Source organism: Cynocephalus volans, chromosome 6 (genome assembly GCF_027409185.1).
Source record: "Cynocephalus volans isolate mCynVol1 chromosome 6, mCynVol1.pri, whole genome shotgun sequence".
Lineage (NCBI taxonomy): Eukaryota > Metazoa > Chordata > Mammalia > Dermoptera > Cynocephalidae > Cynocephalus > Cynocephalus volans.
In genome coordinates, this window is record NC_084465.1 from 18977861 (window position 1) to 18994095 (window position 16235).

The 16235-nt window shown below is 43.4% G+C and overlaps 1 protein-coding gene across 2 annotated transcripts in view; it reads left to right on the forward strand.

Annotated features, from left to right (window-relative positions):
• Positions 1-408: 408 nt before the first annotated feature.
• Positions 409-16235, forward strand: part of DGKI (diacylglycerol kinase iota) — a 436008-nt gene continuing 420181 nt past the window's right edge. For both annotated transcript variants that reach the window (XM_063099453.1, XM_063099454.1), the window contains exon 1: positions 409-794. In XM_063099453.1, the coding sequence (XP_062955523.1) occupies positions 409-794 (386 nt within the window). The remainder of the gene's footprint in view (positions 795-16235) is intronic.

Here is a 16235-nt window from a genome sequence, read left to right on the forward strand (position 1 = left end):
GCGCCGGGTGGCTTCTGCCCGGCCCGGCTGTGCGCGCCCGAGAGCCGGGGTGGAGACCATGTTGCCCCGGGCGTCAGGCCTCAGGCCAGGGGGACCCAGGTGGGCGTCCCCGCTCCCGGGGCGGCTGCCAAAGTAGAGACCTCGCGGGCGCCGCTCCCGGTTTCCTCGTGCGTGAGCTTGCCCCGAGTTTCCCCGGGCGCTCGCCCGTCCTGACGCCGGCGTCCTGCTCCAGCGCCCCGGCCCCAGCGGCTCCGGGTGGAGTTCGGGTTGCGCCCCGGGGCTTCTGCTCCCGATTTAGGGAAAGGCCGGGGGGGCGGGGGCGGGCGGCGGGCGGTGGCCGCTGATTGGCCGGGGCGGGGGAGTGGAGCGCGGAGTTTCCCACAATGCCCCGGTGCGGTGCGGCGGCGGATGGATGCTGCGGGAAGGGGCTGCCATTTGCTGCCCGTGCCAGCGGCGCGCGGTGCTGCCCGCGCTCCCGCCGCCAGCGCCGTCGGCCCGGCCGGCCTCTGCAGCGCCGCCGCCTCGGCTCCCCCCGCGGCCGCCGGAGCGGTCGCCATGAACCCCAGCTCCTCGGCGGGAGACGAGAAGGGGGCAGCGGGCGGCGGCGCCGGGAGCTGCTGCCTGGGCGCCGAGGGCGGCGCGGACCCGCGGGGCGCAGGGGCGGCGGCGGCGGCGGCGGCGGCGGTGGGGGCCGCTGCCCTGGAAGAGCCCGCGGCCGCCGGCCCGAAGGAGAAGGACGAGGCGCTGGAGGAGAAGCTGAGGAACTTAACTTTCCGGAAGCAGGTGTCTTACAGGTAGGCGCGGAGCCCGCGCAGCCCCGGAGACCCGCGCGCCCGCCTCCCTGCGCGGCGCTTCCCCGGACTTGGGGACACCGCTGTCCCGCCCTCTCTCCTGTTTCCCTTTCTTCTGCGCTCCCCTCTCCCCGTCCCTCCCGCCCTCCCTCCTTTTGGGGACGTGTGCTCTCCTCTCCTCTCCTCAGTCTGGGCTGGACGGGACCTACCTCGCCCGGCTTCCTCCTGGGACACGGGGGACGCTGGGTCCCCGAGGCCGGCACCACAGAACCGAGGGCGGGCGTGCGTGTTGGCGGTGGGGCGGGGGAGTGCGGACACAGAGGGGTCCCGCTTTCTCGAGAGAAGTGGTCAAAGTTAGCCCTGAGCCGGTGTCATCTCCAGCCACTCCCCCTACCTTCCAGATTTCACTGGGTGAGCCTTTGGCACTAACTTGATAGCTGAGCTCAGTCCAAGAGGCAGAAGAGAACAGCACTGTCCTGGGGAGAAATGCTGATGGAAGTTGGACCTGCACTGAAATCCCCCATTAGGGAAGAGCTGGATGTGGGTCTGTCTGTGTCTGTACAAGCGCCACCGGTCTGTCGTGGGGGTTAAAAGTACACGTGCTCTCTCCCTGTCTCCTGGGTGTGCCCACAAGGACGACGTGAGGAGCCCGCGGACAAGCTAGGGGTGAAAATGGGACCATACTTGCATCAAAGAATGGATGTAATTGTGAGACAAGGACAGTGTGGGATAAATGGCCACCAGATTAGGGTAAAAGATAATCCCAAATCGTGTCGTTCAGGATCTAAAAATGAGAAATGAGGATTCAGTAGGCAAGAATAAAGATATTGACAGGTTTGGAAAGTTGCTGAGACTACCCTCACTGCTTTTTGATTTTAAAAGTCCAGGTGATAAGCAAGCATCGATTTACAAAGAATGTTTCTTGAAAAGGGGTCAGTAAAAGCATTCTCGTAGTTCTACTTCTTTTGAGTTAGCAGTCCCTTCCAGAAAACCATCTAAAGGATTAAGCCTTTCACACCATGTGCTGTTATGTAAGCAAAAGCAGATGACAGAGGTGTGTGGGTTTGTGAGGTTGTTTTTTATTTATGGGGGCAGGTGTATGAATCATCGGGATCCCCACAGGCATTGCCTGGACTAGAGGTCCCAGTCACTAGGGCATGTGCACTGTCTAAGGCTTCTGATGACACCTAAACAGTCCTCCTGGAGAGGTTGTTGTCACTTGCATGCGTTTTGTTCACTGTGCGCTGAGGGAGTTCCCCACCCGAGTTGTTCTCTTAGTTACTCACACAGATCAGGTCCAAATGGATCGTTCTTTTTATACTTTTGGTTTCTAAAAATAGACAGGTGTGGAGAGTGAGGTGGCTCCAGGGAGGTAGGCTAGGACACAGGCAGTTCTGCTTCCTAGTTACAATCGCCCGTGTGGCCCTTAGAGGTACAGAGACTACACTCAGCCTAATTTAGGAGCTGGGAATTGGGAGTGGGGTTGGTGATAGGCGGAGCACATCATGGGTCTGGGCTCCTGGGCTGAGAAGTGCTCCTGTGTCATGGGTGTTCATCCAACTCCTCATTGTGTAGGGCTACAAAGCTCCAATTTGCAAGGGAAAACGTTTTGGCTTGCCTCTTGGCAGGGGTCGTTCTCTGAGCCTCTCTCTTGGAAATGTATACTGTGTGGAGCTCTGCTTTTCTGGGCTGCATGCTCGCACATGTATGTGTAAGTGTGTACACACACACATAGACAGACACAGTTGCAGCATTTTCCTATAGAGGAATAATAATATTGGGTCTGCCTTATAATCCACAGAGGTGGATACTGCTTTTTAAACATCATTTTCTTTTCAATAAAACTTTATGGTCTCCAATTCAGTGAACCACCTGTATCAATGTGGTCTTCATTGATACCTCAGGTAACTGGTTAAAAATGCCTGCCACCCCAGACTTACAGAAACAAACTGTCTGTGGGTGGGAATTTTTAACAGATTCCACACTAATATCTGAAGATTGCCACCCTATATTTTTTTTCCCCTAAAGTTTAATTGAGCTTTGAACTCATAAACCCTGTTCAGCCAAACAAGGCCAGGCAGTCCCAGTGTTAGAGGAAAGACAGAGAAAAGGTAGGTGACTTCATCAGGCATGTGCTTGTCCTGGGTAACCTGGAGAGTGTTTCCATCTTGATCACGATCGTTAAGTTTTTTTAGAGTCATTGTGAATGGCCTACCACTCACCATGGTGGCCATTTGTGTTGGAACTCAGCTGCAGCTGGGCCTGTATTGCTGGGGGGTTAATGAAAGATCTGTAAGGAAAGAGCAGTCTTGGCTAGAGTTGGGTGTTGGCTCCTCAGAGGACCACACCACCTCACTTTTGGGGGGAACCTGAGGGTGGGGACTGGTGGGAGTTAATGGAGAGGAATCAGGAGGGTGTCACAGAATGGGGTCTAAGCAAAAGAGTTCAGTTAGCATACGAAGTATGATTGCTTGTGTAAAGGGAGAGGGTCATCTGAGGTGGCAAAGTGGAGATTTGCATGCATGTCGGTAAAAAAGATCTTTTGAAGAACATGGATATTTGTGGAATGAAACTTGACAGGGAAGAAGGGGGCTTTGGGAGAGAGGGTGTACGTGTGTGTAGGGGGGTCTCATCTGCTCCCTCTGTTGCTAAGGAACATATAAGCTAGGGTTTAAAAATAAATGAGGAGTGGGTGGGCATATGCAGTGACTCCTGTCTTTTTAGGAACCAGAGCCCTTTACAAAAAGCCTTTAAATAACCGTTTCTGGAGGCAGATTATTCATTTTGCTTGACTTTTACTTTGTTAAGTAAAATAAACTCCTTTATATACCCTTAGATTTCCCCTCATTATCTTTTCTTTGTTGGCTTTTTTGGGAACCATTTTTCCCATGAGAATTTTTCCTTTATTTCAGAATCTGCACCCCTAGAGCAAATAGTCTCTGCAGACTGTAAAGCTGAAGGTTTAAAAGGCAGTGCAAGTGAGCTGGTACTTTTCTCTTAAAATTACTACTTCCTTTTTCTTTGCAAATTATGGTGCTGCAACAGATACATATGTGTAAATGACTATGTAATGTGTAGAAACTTTTTTTTTTTTTTTAACTGCTGTGAGAATTCCCATTTAAGTCAGTAAAATGAAAAAAAAAATTTCAGAAGCACACAGGGGAGGAGAAGGAGACTGTGGCCTTTGGCTATACAGTTTTAAAGAACTCCTGTACTGTTTCAGAAATAAAAATGAATATAAAGTCATGATTGTCAGCAAATATATTGGTTTTGCTTCTGAGAACAAAACCACCTACATGACACCTGCCATCATTATGAAGATATCCATGTTAGAGGTTTATACGCCTTTTAAAAAATTTACACAGGTGTTGTGTAGGTGAACCTAGGTCCGGTGAAGAGCTGGCCCATCTGTATCTCCTTGGGGGGTGCAGAATGAGTGATGAAGTAGGATTTTGCTTGTAAGGAGGCCTGAGATGTCACCATTACCTATGAGATGTTCACCTCTGTGCTTCAGTTTCTCCACTTATAAGCCAGGACGGTAATACGAGATCTTTCTTAAAGGGTGGTCAAAACCCTCCCTAGCTGTGTAGGAGATAGAAATCATAGCAAGGAGTATTAAACTTCTTATATTCAGCAACCAGGTAAAAAAGGATCTATTATTCTTTACAGGTTGATTCTTTATAGTATTTCCATTTTGTGTTTTGTCCTGCAAAGCAAGGTTATGTTACTATAAGAAAGATGATTGAGGAGTTGGAAGCCAAATAGGATAACATGGACGTTGTTCTTTCTTGCATTGGAATCAACGGTGCATAGGGGCATTTTCTTCTCTTGAATATCAGTCTGCATCCTCCTCCTTTGTAAATCAATTTTATTTTATATTTTTATCTGTGCTCTATACATTTGTTAGATATTTATAGACTAGAGGATCAGATAAAAACCTTGGTTCCTACTTAATGCTTCCTTCCTCAATAATTACTTAGGTCCTATGTGTTGACTTCCTCAGTTAGGACACAAAAAAGGCAAGATTTCCTGTTAGGATACGCACCAGGCAAGATTTCAATGTAACCAGTGTAATTTTAGTGTAACTTCAGTGTCCAGAGAACTTATTGTGTTGTAACTGATATTTCAGAGGCTTGATTTTTACATGTGATGGTGACAGCATTGGGTCCTGTGGAATCAGGGGGTGGAGGAGTTGTAGAGAGCTCTGCTAGTGTTCAGTTCTGCTGTGGTAATGGCAGCATTCCCTCATGGGGCCAAATTAAATCAGACTAGAGCTCGCTCTTTCCAATATTGCACTTTCTTTTCTGAGAAAATGAGGACTCCCAGTGAGAGCCCAGGCAGGCTGCACCCTCTGTGTTGGGATCTGACATATGTGTTCTCTACGCAACCTCAAGGCATCCTGTAAGACTGGAAGCATCTGGAAGGACTACCACGTACATGTTGGGCTGTGACATTTGCTTTCTTACATGGGTTTGCATTGGTAACACTGATCCTATGGAGACTAATGATTTCTCTGAGACCCTATAATTGTAGTTTTAGGACAGTAGTTACTGCAAGTGAGTGGTGGCATGTGAGCTTTTCTTACAGTGGATAATTGAGGAAGAAAGGTCAGGAGCAAAACAAAATTTAAGCTGTTAGGCTTTTAAAAAAAATTCCTTTAAAATGTAATTTTCTCAAAGTAACTATAAAAATGGCATAATTTGTAATTATTTGAATTGGTTGGAACCTATTGCAAGGCATCACAAACCAATGGAATAGAAAAGATTCAAGAATGAAAACGCCAAGTCATGTCTGTTTGCACATAACGCTCTCATAGCTTATCTCTGGCTTGTTCACCAGGCAAACTTCTCATTAGGAGTGAGCTCAGCAGGGTCTACTTTCTGTGATGGGTAGTTGGCCTTTCCTGTCCTCACGTGGCACTTTCAAACAGCTTTGTTAGGTAGGACTGAATTGTAATCTTCTGTTTTGGGAAGTAGACTATGGTTTGAACCTAGCATCTTCCAGCTGACAAGTTATATAACAACTTCGAGGCTGAGTATACTCATCTCTAAGATGAGGTAATAGTAATACCTAACCTGGAGATTTGTTACGAAGATTAAATGAGTTACTTTATGTAAAGGACTCGGCATAGTGCCCTGCACAGTCTTAACTTTTGTAATTATTATTGTTCCCTAAACTAAGGTCCTTTGAAGACAGAAAGTGTACCTTATCATTTGAATCTCTCAATCCTGTTCTTCTTGTTCTGTAGGTGTTAGATATGTATTTATTGAATGAATAAACTTAATTGCCATTTTTTTTTTTTTTTTTTTTTTTTAATTTTATTTTGTCGATATACATTGTAGCTGATTAATGCTCCCCATCACCAAAACCTCCTAATTGCCATTTTTAAATAAACTACTACTGTTATTCATTCCTGGTCCATCTCAACTGAGATTTTCCTTTCTACTAAAAGAAACGTCTGCCTTTTTCTCAATTACACTTTGTCCAGCAGCCCACGTCTGTGTTTCTGTTTACAGCTTCCTGTTGGAGTACCTGGACCAGCCATTTAGCCAGCTGTTGGAGGCTGGAGAATCCATGGCAGAAGCTCTTACTTTACCAGCTATTTACAGCTTGTCAAAGAAAAGGCCTTAATTTGCCTTCTGAGTAGCACTAATTAGCTCTCTGGTTTTCTTTCTGTCTGTCTCATCCCTTTCCATGGGGCAGCATTGATTTTCTCCTCTGGGAATTTTCTGTTGACTTTTCCTTCTGTGATTACAACTTAAAAATGCCAAAAGATGGCTACCAGTGTTCTTGGAGTCTGGCCTGACCGATGTCCAGCCAGCCCGAGGTTACTCCAGCAACCTCTGTTCCGTATTACTTAACTCTTTCCTTCCAACTCATCTCATTAACTTTGGTGGAAAAGTTGTGTTAGGAAGAATGCTTTAGTCTACTGTAAGCTTTTGCTTTTGTTTTTAACTCACGTAATAACAATGTTTCAAAAAGTGTCACCTGTTTTTTAATCACGTAACATACAAAGCACTTGAAGAATGGCTCGTGAATTCTCTGACATTCATTGTGTTCAAAGAGGTGGCATGAGCACGGCGTGGGCTATTTTAGAGGAAATTAATTCATCAGGTGTGTGCATATTGACTGAAGGAAGGGGCTGTGTGTGGTTGGGAGAGGTGAGAAGGAAGGTCTTTGCAGATGTATTTTAGTGTTCTTTCTTTTTAGACCTGAGTTTTTGAGCCTTTGAAATCGGGCAAACACCATTTTTTTTTTTTTTTAAATGCAACAGCTTTCTAACAGGAACTTCCATAGTTCTTGCATCTTACCTCCTTGAGTTTTGCTCAGATGTAAATTTTGCTTTTGTGTTTTTAGAATCATAAATGATGTTCTGGTAGGAATCAATTCTGGTTTAAGCTATAGTATTAATAATCTGGCTTTTGTTGGATGTAGGAGAAGACATTCAAAGTTTAAAAGAGTAATACTTAAACTTCCATCAAATCTCGTTATCTCACCATTCAATTACATGAGAGACAGAGTAGAGCAGTGGTTCGGAGCCCTGATTCTGGAGCCCTACTGCCTGGGTACAAATTTCCATCTCTGCCTGCTGTGTGTCCTTGGGCAAGTTACTTAACCTCTTTGTGCCTCGATTTCCCCATCTATAAAATGGTAATAATAGTGGTACCTACCCTGTAGGATTATTTGAAGTTTAAATGAGTTGATATTTACAATGGTGCTTGTCACACAGTAAATGCTATATGCGTGTTTGTTAAAGTGGTATTATTTATACTTAAGTTCAGTTAAGGAGCAGATTTGTTAACTGTTCTTCAAAATATTGAACATTAGTCAAATTTCAGTAGCTGGTAATAAAATTATTCAGATGAAAATGAGACACATATACACTTAAATTTAATGTACAGGTTTTGGTGTTCATTAAGGTACAGAAAATGTACTTTTCCTTTCACAACTTATTAAAACATAATTCATTCTTACTAGGGGATGTGAAGAGGAGAAAGTTTCTTCTGAATGCTCTGGAAATTGGAGTGGACAGAAGGTAGAGGTCAAAGAAGACAGGGACAGCAGTATGCAGAGGAATCAGATAGCAGTGACCCAAACTCCCAGCTGGTCATCTGAGAGCAGGAAGCCAGATGTGGAGGGCTGGGTAAGAGGGGTCTCAGAGCTTTGTCATGTCAGGAATAAAAAAGTAGATAATGATGGAGGCGCTAGCAATAGAGTTGTTATCTGTGATTCTAGATCAAAAGTTATTTCTCTTCTGGCCTATCCAGATGATGTCCACTTTGTATAGACAGACAGTGGCTGGCTAGTGTGTCCTGGAAATCAGAGAAAAAAGCTTCACAGATGCCACCTGCCCTGGATTATTTCAGAAATGGAAGGCTCAGCTTTCTGGGATGTTCTATCAGTTATCTTAACCAGGCCAAAACAGCAGAATTTATTTTTTAAAACTGTAGATGATTTCAAAATATTTGTTGAACAAATAAAAGTGGCTCAGGACTGTGAAATAAGTGTTGAAGAGGTAAATTCATTTTTTTTTCCTTCAAAAGGCAAAGATAAGGCAGTTTGGCTGCTTTTGTGTATCATATAGATCTTCAGGAAATAGCCAGAAAATAGACTCCTTGAAATGACCAAAGTACATTTTTAAAATGTGTCTTACTTTGTACAGAATATGAGAAAGATGTCAGACTTCTATGAAAAAAATAAATTTTTGTTAAAGAAAAACTTGAAAGCCATTCGTTTAAAGATAAAAGAACTTTATGTAAGCTGATATGTAAGCAGTTGGAAAGAGTTCTATGTATCATTTTGAGTTAAATTTCGGAACATTTCTCAGGCTGTAAGGACTGAGATTGCATCACTGTCCTTATGTATATGACAAGGTTTGAGGCAATCTCTCTCAGACAGAAAGCATTCTTTGAAGAGGTGTTTGGGAAAAGGTCCTGATTTAGAACAGTTTCTCCCTTTTAAATTGACCCCCTCTCAATGGGAAGACTAAGCTGTGGCCTATTTCTGTTTCTCTCCAGTTGAAGCACTGTCCTCAGCATCTGAAGTTAGATAGAAGGTAGAAGAACCTCGAGCCTTGGAGGCTGCAGACCATGGTCTTCCCTGACAGAGTGAACACCCACAGGCCGGCTTGGCCTTCCCGGCTGTCTTAATCCTCTCAAGCTGCAGTAACAAACTACCATAGACTGGGTGGCTTATAAACAACAGAAATTTGTCTCTCACAGTTCTGGAGCTGAAAGTCTGAAAACATGGTCAGGTTCAGGTGAGGGCTCTCTTCTGGGTTGCACATGGCTGCTTTCTTTCCGTGTTCTCACATGGCAGAGAGTAGAGAGGGCCAGAACAAACTCTGTCTTTTCTCGTAAGGCCACTAATCCCACACACGAGGGCTCCATCCTCATGACCTAATCACCTCCCAGAGGCCCCACCTGATATCATTACATTGGGGGTTAGAATTTCAACATACAGATTTTGGGGGATGAAAACCTTCAGTCTGTAACACCCACCCTGCCATTTACATGACGAAGCAATAGGCATCACTGTTCTTGTCCTTCTAAGGGGCCTCTGACAGACCATTCCCTGAGGCAGCAAAGGCAACCTCTGCACTTCCAAACTTTTTGTAGAGTCCAGCTCAGAGAAGGAAAAAGCTTTTCTTGGTTTGAATACTGACTGCAAGTGTTAACTTACCTCCCTGCTTATGAATACTAATCATTATGTTACTGATTTTATCAAATGACTACTCTGTGCCAAGAGCTGCTAAACATTTTATATATAGTATTTCAATAAACCCTCGATGAAGTAGGGACTATTATTATTTCCATGTTACAGGTAAGGACATTGAGGCTTTGAGTTTAAGTCACACAGCTAGTTGAGTGGCAGAGTTAAGGTCCGTGTCCACATATGTGTACCGCTTACTGTATATTGCTTCCCTAATGCAGCTTTTCACGCTGGTTCTTCTTTCACTCTTTCCCATTTCCTATGTGCAAATAGCCACATTTTCATAATCTAATGGCTTATTAGACCAACATCCCTTGGGGGAGAGACCCATGTGTTTTATCTTGGTGGGTGTAGCCAGGCCTCACACAGGACATGAAGAAAGGCCTTAACAAAGGGGATTGGCTGAGATATTTCTTTCATGTCCAAACAGAAGACTCAGCTCTGCGAATAGCTACATGCTCCTGTCGGTTGTAGGAAGGCCAAGGTTGGGTTCTACATGGTGGTTCTTTTTAAAACTATGTCAATTTTCCATTCCATGAGATGGAGAAATAAATCCAGTTTTCTGGGGCCAGGAAATGTTGCAGGGATTATAGCCTGGTGAAGGGAGGCAGGTGATGGTACAATGGATTGGGGTCTAGTGAAGAAATTAATAGCAATTTATGTGTACTTTGTGTGGCTGAAATAGCATAGTAAGCACCATTTGATTTTAAAAAAAATAGTTTTAGAAGAGTTGGATCTTTCACCTTTAACTACAGGACCTTTTCAGCCTGCAAGGATTTTCAATATAAGTGTTTCCATAACATCATCCTTCAGAATTCATAAGTATGTTCATGTGTGCAGTTATAGACACCTAGAAACTTCCAAAGGAACACTTCAAAAACCTGAGTCATTCTTTCACATTAGAAGAAAACCTTCAGAATTTCTTAGGAAAATAAATCTCTAGTTCAAAAATAAACGTTGAAGCTATTTAAAGATTAAAACAGAAGCTTTCTATGAGCCGGTGCGGAATTACTTATAACAAAACCTAAAGGATTTTTTTTTAAAAGACAAATTTCTGGAGATTTCTTAAACTGTTAATATTGACTAAATTTAGGAACTTAATAAAAATGTGCGTGGTGCTTTTAGGGCTTACCGTTTGTAAACTCCTTTCACATAATTGATCTAATTTTACCTTCAAAACAGTCTTAGGCAACCCCGTATTGTTTTCATAGTCATTGTACACTTGAGGCAATACACTGTACAGTCATGGCAGCGGAGTGACTTCCCCAAGGCCATGTGCCAGCAAGGGGCACTGACAGCTTAGGCTGGTTTTTGGATCTGAAGTCCTATATTCTTTTCACTTTAGAGCACTGCTTCCACACATAGGTCTATGGAAAGATAGTTAGCAACATTTCCCTCTCGTTAATTTTATTGACTTTGCACTAATCTCAATTGTTTGTTAATCACAATGCATAAAGTCAGACTCAATCACCAGCTGGCATACCAAACCCATATTGCATTGACAATGAGGATGACTTTCCTGTCACCCTCGTTACTCTTTCTGTATACATGAACACGTAAAACCACAAGTGTGATAGTATATGTTAATGCTCCTCCTACTGGGGAAAAAGAAAAAAGCATTAGTTGCTAAGCAGCAGCCATTTCATTGTAAAGGAAATTCAGTTCAAGTAATGACATAGGTATTCCAAGAATAGCACTTCATTTTTATAGCAACTGCATTTCAGGTCTCCATAGAGCATATGCTCCCATAGCTCAGTCATTTTAGGGGAGGGAATAGCCACCTCAAGATTTTGTTGAATATATGGAGAAAATTCAATATAGCTGATCACCTGATAAACAGACTTCCGTGTTCCATGTGCTGTTAAGAGTGGGCAGCAAGCGTGGGCTACCTGCAGTTTCAAGGATCTGGAATTGTCTCCAGAAAAAGCGACTGACAAACAGGTATGTTTTGAGGCCATATTTGATACCATCTCAGTGGAATACTCTGGATCACTTAGAATTCTAAGTTTTTTTAAAAGTAAAATGATATAGAACAAAATTTTTTTGCAGCCAAGGAGTTGGACTGTGGCCAAGATTTCATTGTATTGAGATTTTGCTGGTAACTGACAGCTCTTAAAAATGAAAGTAAATACTGTGCAGGGCTAGCATAAGTCAAGGAGTTCAGTTTTATTGGGAAAAATGGTATAAGAATGGAGGAGGACATGTATTTGATGTCCCAACAGCTATGTGTGTGAAGGGGAGGGGGAGATGTCAAAATACAAAGCTGTCAGGGGATACATTTTTCTGATGGCACCATCATTAATTCTGGAAGCTGCAGGATCCTTGTGTGTAAGCCCTTGACCCTGCCTTTTAAGGGACTTCTGCCATCTCTGTTGTATCTTGCACAAACTATTGTGAAACTTATGTGTCTCTAGGAAAATATGTTTTCTTTGGAGAACTGCTTCATGGGAGTTGTTCAGGGAGCAAACTTTGCTGCTTTCTAAGAGTGGGCTGTACAACACTGCCCACCTCCCCCCTCCCTGCTATGTCCCCCTTCCCGCTATGTCCCCCTCCCCAAGCCATTTAAGAGAAAATGCCTAGTTCCCAGAGCAGCTGGGATGCTTGGAATCTGGTCTTTAACTTCCAGTAAGTTGCCCTCCCACTGAAGGCAAAGTACCTCTTCCAGGAACTAAAAGTAATGTTCGGAAGAAGTAATGAACATGGGTGAATTCACAAATGGTGAACGGTTATTCCCACTGTGGGGTTGGGTTCATTAGTATGGGTGTTTTTAGCATCTCTCCAGCAATTAATGCCTCTCCTATATTTCATTGTGCACTTTTTACAATTACTCAAAACAGCTTTGGTGAAGCAGCTCTGGCATTATAGGGACCCATTATCTACATGGGGAAATCAAGTCAAGAAGAGCTGGGGAGGAGAGGACTAAAGTCATTGACTCCCTGGCCTGGCATGAAACCACAGAGGAGAAAGATCCTAAGTGTCTTTCAGAAGAAGCATACCTGGGAGGTGCTCAGTGATTTACCCTCAGCATTATTAATAATAATAACAATAACATTTATTGAGGCCTTACTATGTGCCAGGAACTGTGCTAAGTGCTTTACATGTGTGATTTCAGTTAATGCTTGTGACAACTTTATGAGGTAGATGCCTTTACTATCCATAGCTTTACAGAAGAGGAAACTGAGGCAGAGGATAATGAAATAAGACTTCAAGGCCTCACAGCCAGCAAGCAGTGGAGCCAGGATCTCAATCCCAGAACTCCCTAGCAGTGCACTTAAGCATTGCTCTGTGCTCTATCCCAGTATATGTGTATAAATACAAAACCCTGTTTTTCCTTTTGAGTATTACCTCTTCCCTGTTATGTGCTGCCTTGTGAGACTGTAAATCAAGGTGCCTGGCTCTCCACCATGGGAACAGTGAGATCTTTGGGAGCTGTTGTAGGGGCTTCCTCTTATCGCCCTCATATGCTTTAGGGCAAGTGTGTGACTTGAGCTTAGACAGCCAGACTCTTCTGGATTTGGACGCTTAAAGGACTGTCGAAGGGACTGCCAGTTTGCTCATATCCTTTAGCAGTGCCCTGGTAGGACAGTTTCTGCTGTGCTGGTTCCTGTCTTTACTCCAAGCATGGACCACCAACCGGCCTTTCTCTTGAATTGTGAACTATCCAACATCTTCCCAATAAACTTCTTTTTGCTTAAGTTACCCAGTCTCGGTTAAAAAAAAAAAAATCTAACTTATAAAATATCATTGACAAATGGTACACCAGCCTCCACTGGTGAATGTCCTCAGTGCCAGAGAGCGCTTGGCTGCAGGGAGATAGTTATACCAATGCATTATCCATGGCCTTCTAAGCTAAACTGAAAATGTGTTCTAACCAGGACTACCACTAGCATGTATGGTGCCTTTGTTCAAATCAAAAACAGGTCCTAAGCCTGGGCCGATACATTTATAGAAATCCTTCCTTGCACCAGAACTTTGTTAGTCCAGAGCCAGGATCTAGCATTTGGTGGGTAGCGCTTAGACTGGGTATCAGTCTCTACCTGGTCCTCCTCTGGGTGCCCTAGTGCAGGACATACCTACACAGTGTAGGTATGGCTCTGGGGATCGATTCTTTTATTGTGGCCATTGCTTGTCATGAGTATGTGAAATAGCATGAGTGCAAGCCAGTTGCTGTAAAACTCATTCCAAAAGCCAAATTGCCAGACAGCCAATTCAACAAATTACTGATGACATTTCCAAAAGTTTTGCTTAGGTTGCAGCCATTTCACTGAAGATTTGTCATTTCAGTTTGGGTAAATGCTTACTTGGCATGTTTCATATTTATTTCAGAAACCAAGCACTTCTAGAATGTTCCAGATCCATTCCTCTCTTTGTCTATCCATTGGTCCTTCCCTTCCTCTTGTTCTCTCTTCTTTTCTAAATAAGAAAGGGCAAGCTCTCTCTTAAGTACTATTTACTACTCTCTCTATTTTTTAGACTTATGCCTGCCCCACCGTCCCCTTGACTCTGATGCTAGTGAAGAAATGCTTGTGGCCAACTCTTTTAACACTGGGCTTAAGCTAATTGTTTGAGAGGTTTTTTTTAAAAAAAGAAATGAAATGACTATTTAATGCTCTGTTTCGTGATTTTGCAACTCAAATTGGTTTAAGCAAAAGGCATATTTCCAAAATATAATTTTTTTTCCATTTGCAAAGTATAAAGGGAGTATATTCAACAAATCAAAGGGAAATTTAAGTTTCAGATGCAGCTTGATTCTGAGGTCTGAGAAAATGTTTATTATGACCCAGTCTCTTTCCATGTCTCTGTTCTATTCTCTTCCATGTTGTCTTCCTTCTTAGGTTCCAAGTGGTTTGAATAAGACCACCAATACCACCGAGCTTCTGGCTTCACAATCTTATGCCCTGTGTGTGCAGCAGGGGGAGGAGAGTTAAAATAATTCTCTTGTTTTAGGTCTTTTATTGACCGGAGTTGGGTTATGTGCTCATATTAGTCAGTTTTCTGTTGCTTATAACAGAATACCTGAAACTGGGTAATTTATAAAGAAACATAAGTTATTTCTTACAGTTTTGGAGGCTGGGAAGTCCAGTGCTGAGGGGGCAATTCTGGTGAGGTTCTTCTTCTAGGTGGGGACTCTCTACAGAGTCCCCTGTCAACACAGGGTGTCACATGATGAGGGCTGAGCAAGAGCACTTCCACATGCTTTCTTTCTCTCTTTATAAAGCCACCAGTCTACTTCCTGATAACCCATGAATCCATTCACGAGGGCTTAGTTCTCACAATCCAATCACCTCTTAAAGGCTCCATGTTTCAAATACCATATTGGGGATTAAGTTCCAACATGAACTTTGGAGGGGACAGACATTCAAACAATAGCAGTGTTTAACCCTGAGTGAAACACTCTGGTTAGGGAAGCATAAAAAGTGGCCAGATGTATTAGTTATCTATTGCTGTCTAACAAATTACCAAAAAATTTTTTTAATCTCACACATTTTTTAATCTCACAGTTTCTGTAAGTCAGGAATCCAAGACTGGCTTCACAGGTTTCCTGCTTCAGGCTTGCTCACAACCAGAGAAAGATTCACTCCATGCTCACTTATGGTTGTTGGCAGGATTTAGTTCCTTTTGGGCTATTGGATTGAGGACCTTATGTCCTAGCTGGCTGTTGGCCAGAGGTTTTCTTCAATTGCTTGCCATGGGCCTTGTCTTAATTCATTTTCCGCAGCTATAAGAGGATGCTCCAGACTGGGTAATTTATAAACAATAGAAACTTATTTCTCACAGTTCTGGAGGCGGGGAAGTCTAAGATCATCTGAAAGGTTTTGATGAACTTTCTTTCAGTGAGTTGACACAGAGCTGATAAAGAAATCCATCTGTACTTTGGCTAAGCCTGTATTCGGTGGCCAAGATTACTTATTTTGTACAGAGGACAGCATTTTACTATGTCAAGTACTAGAGTGGTGCTGTTCCGTACAGTAGGCACTAGCCACATGAGCATATCAAAGCTGATTAAATAAATTAAACTTGAAATACAGTTCCTCAGTCACACTAACCACACATTACATGCTCAGTAGCCACGTGTGGCTAGTAGCTACCATAATGGACAGCACAGATATATAATGTTTTTTATCATCAAAGAAAGTTCTATTGAATAGTGCTGTTTTGAGGGATTAGTGTCAAGATACTAATTTATCAAAACTACAGAAACCTCTAGCCAGCCATCCTTGAATGATAACCTTGAATAATATAGTTCTGGAATTAGGAAGTCTAGTTCCTTAGTTAAGAAATTACATTTTAGGGGCACAACTAGGAAGGAGCGAGTATTGTAGATGGGGTAAGGGGCAAAGTCATTCTTGGTTTTCCCATCATTCTGCTTGTCACATCTGGTGGTCACTGAGTTCCGTAAGGGGAAGTACAGGGAGTTTGTCTTCTCTTTTCTTTGTGGACTGCATCTTCCCTACATTGCCGAACATACAGAGCTCTAGGCATAAGAGAACATGTTCTGTAGCTTTTGGGTGGGCTGGCTATTTTGCTATCTAAAATAGTTAACTTAGCTTGTGGTGGTTGCATTTGGGGGTAGAAGGAAAAGTGGGGGAGGAGTGTTACTGCTTCTCCATCAGTAGATTCCAAAAATTTGGGCAAAGGCATGGTCCACATAAAGGGTATAAATGTGGAGTGTGGACCTGTGTAGCTTCAGGCTGTGTCTGTGTCATAGAAATTGCTTATTATATTCCCTGT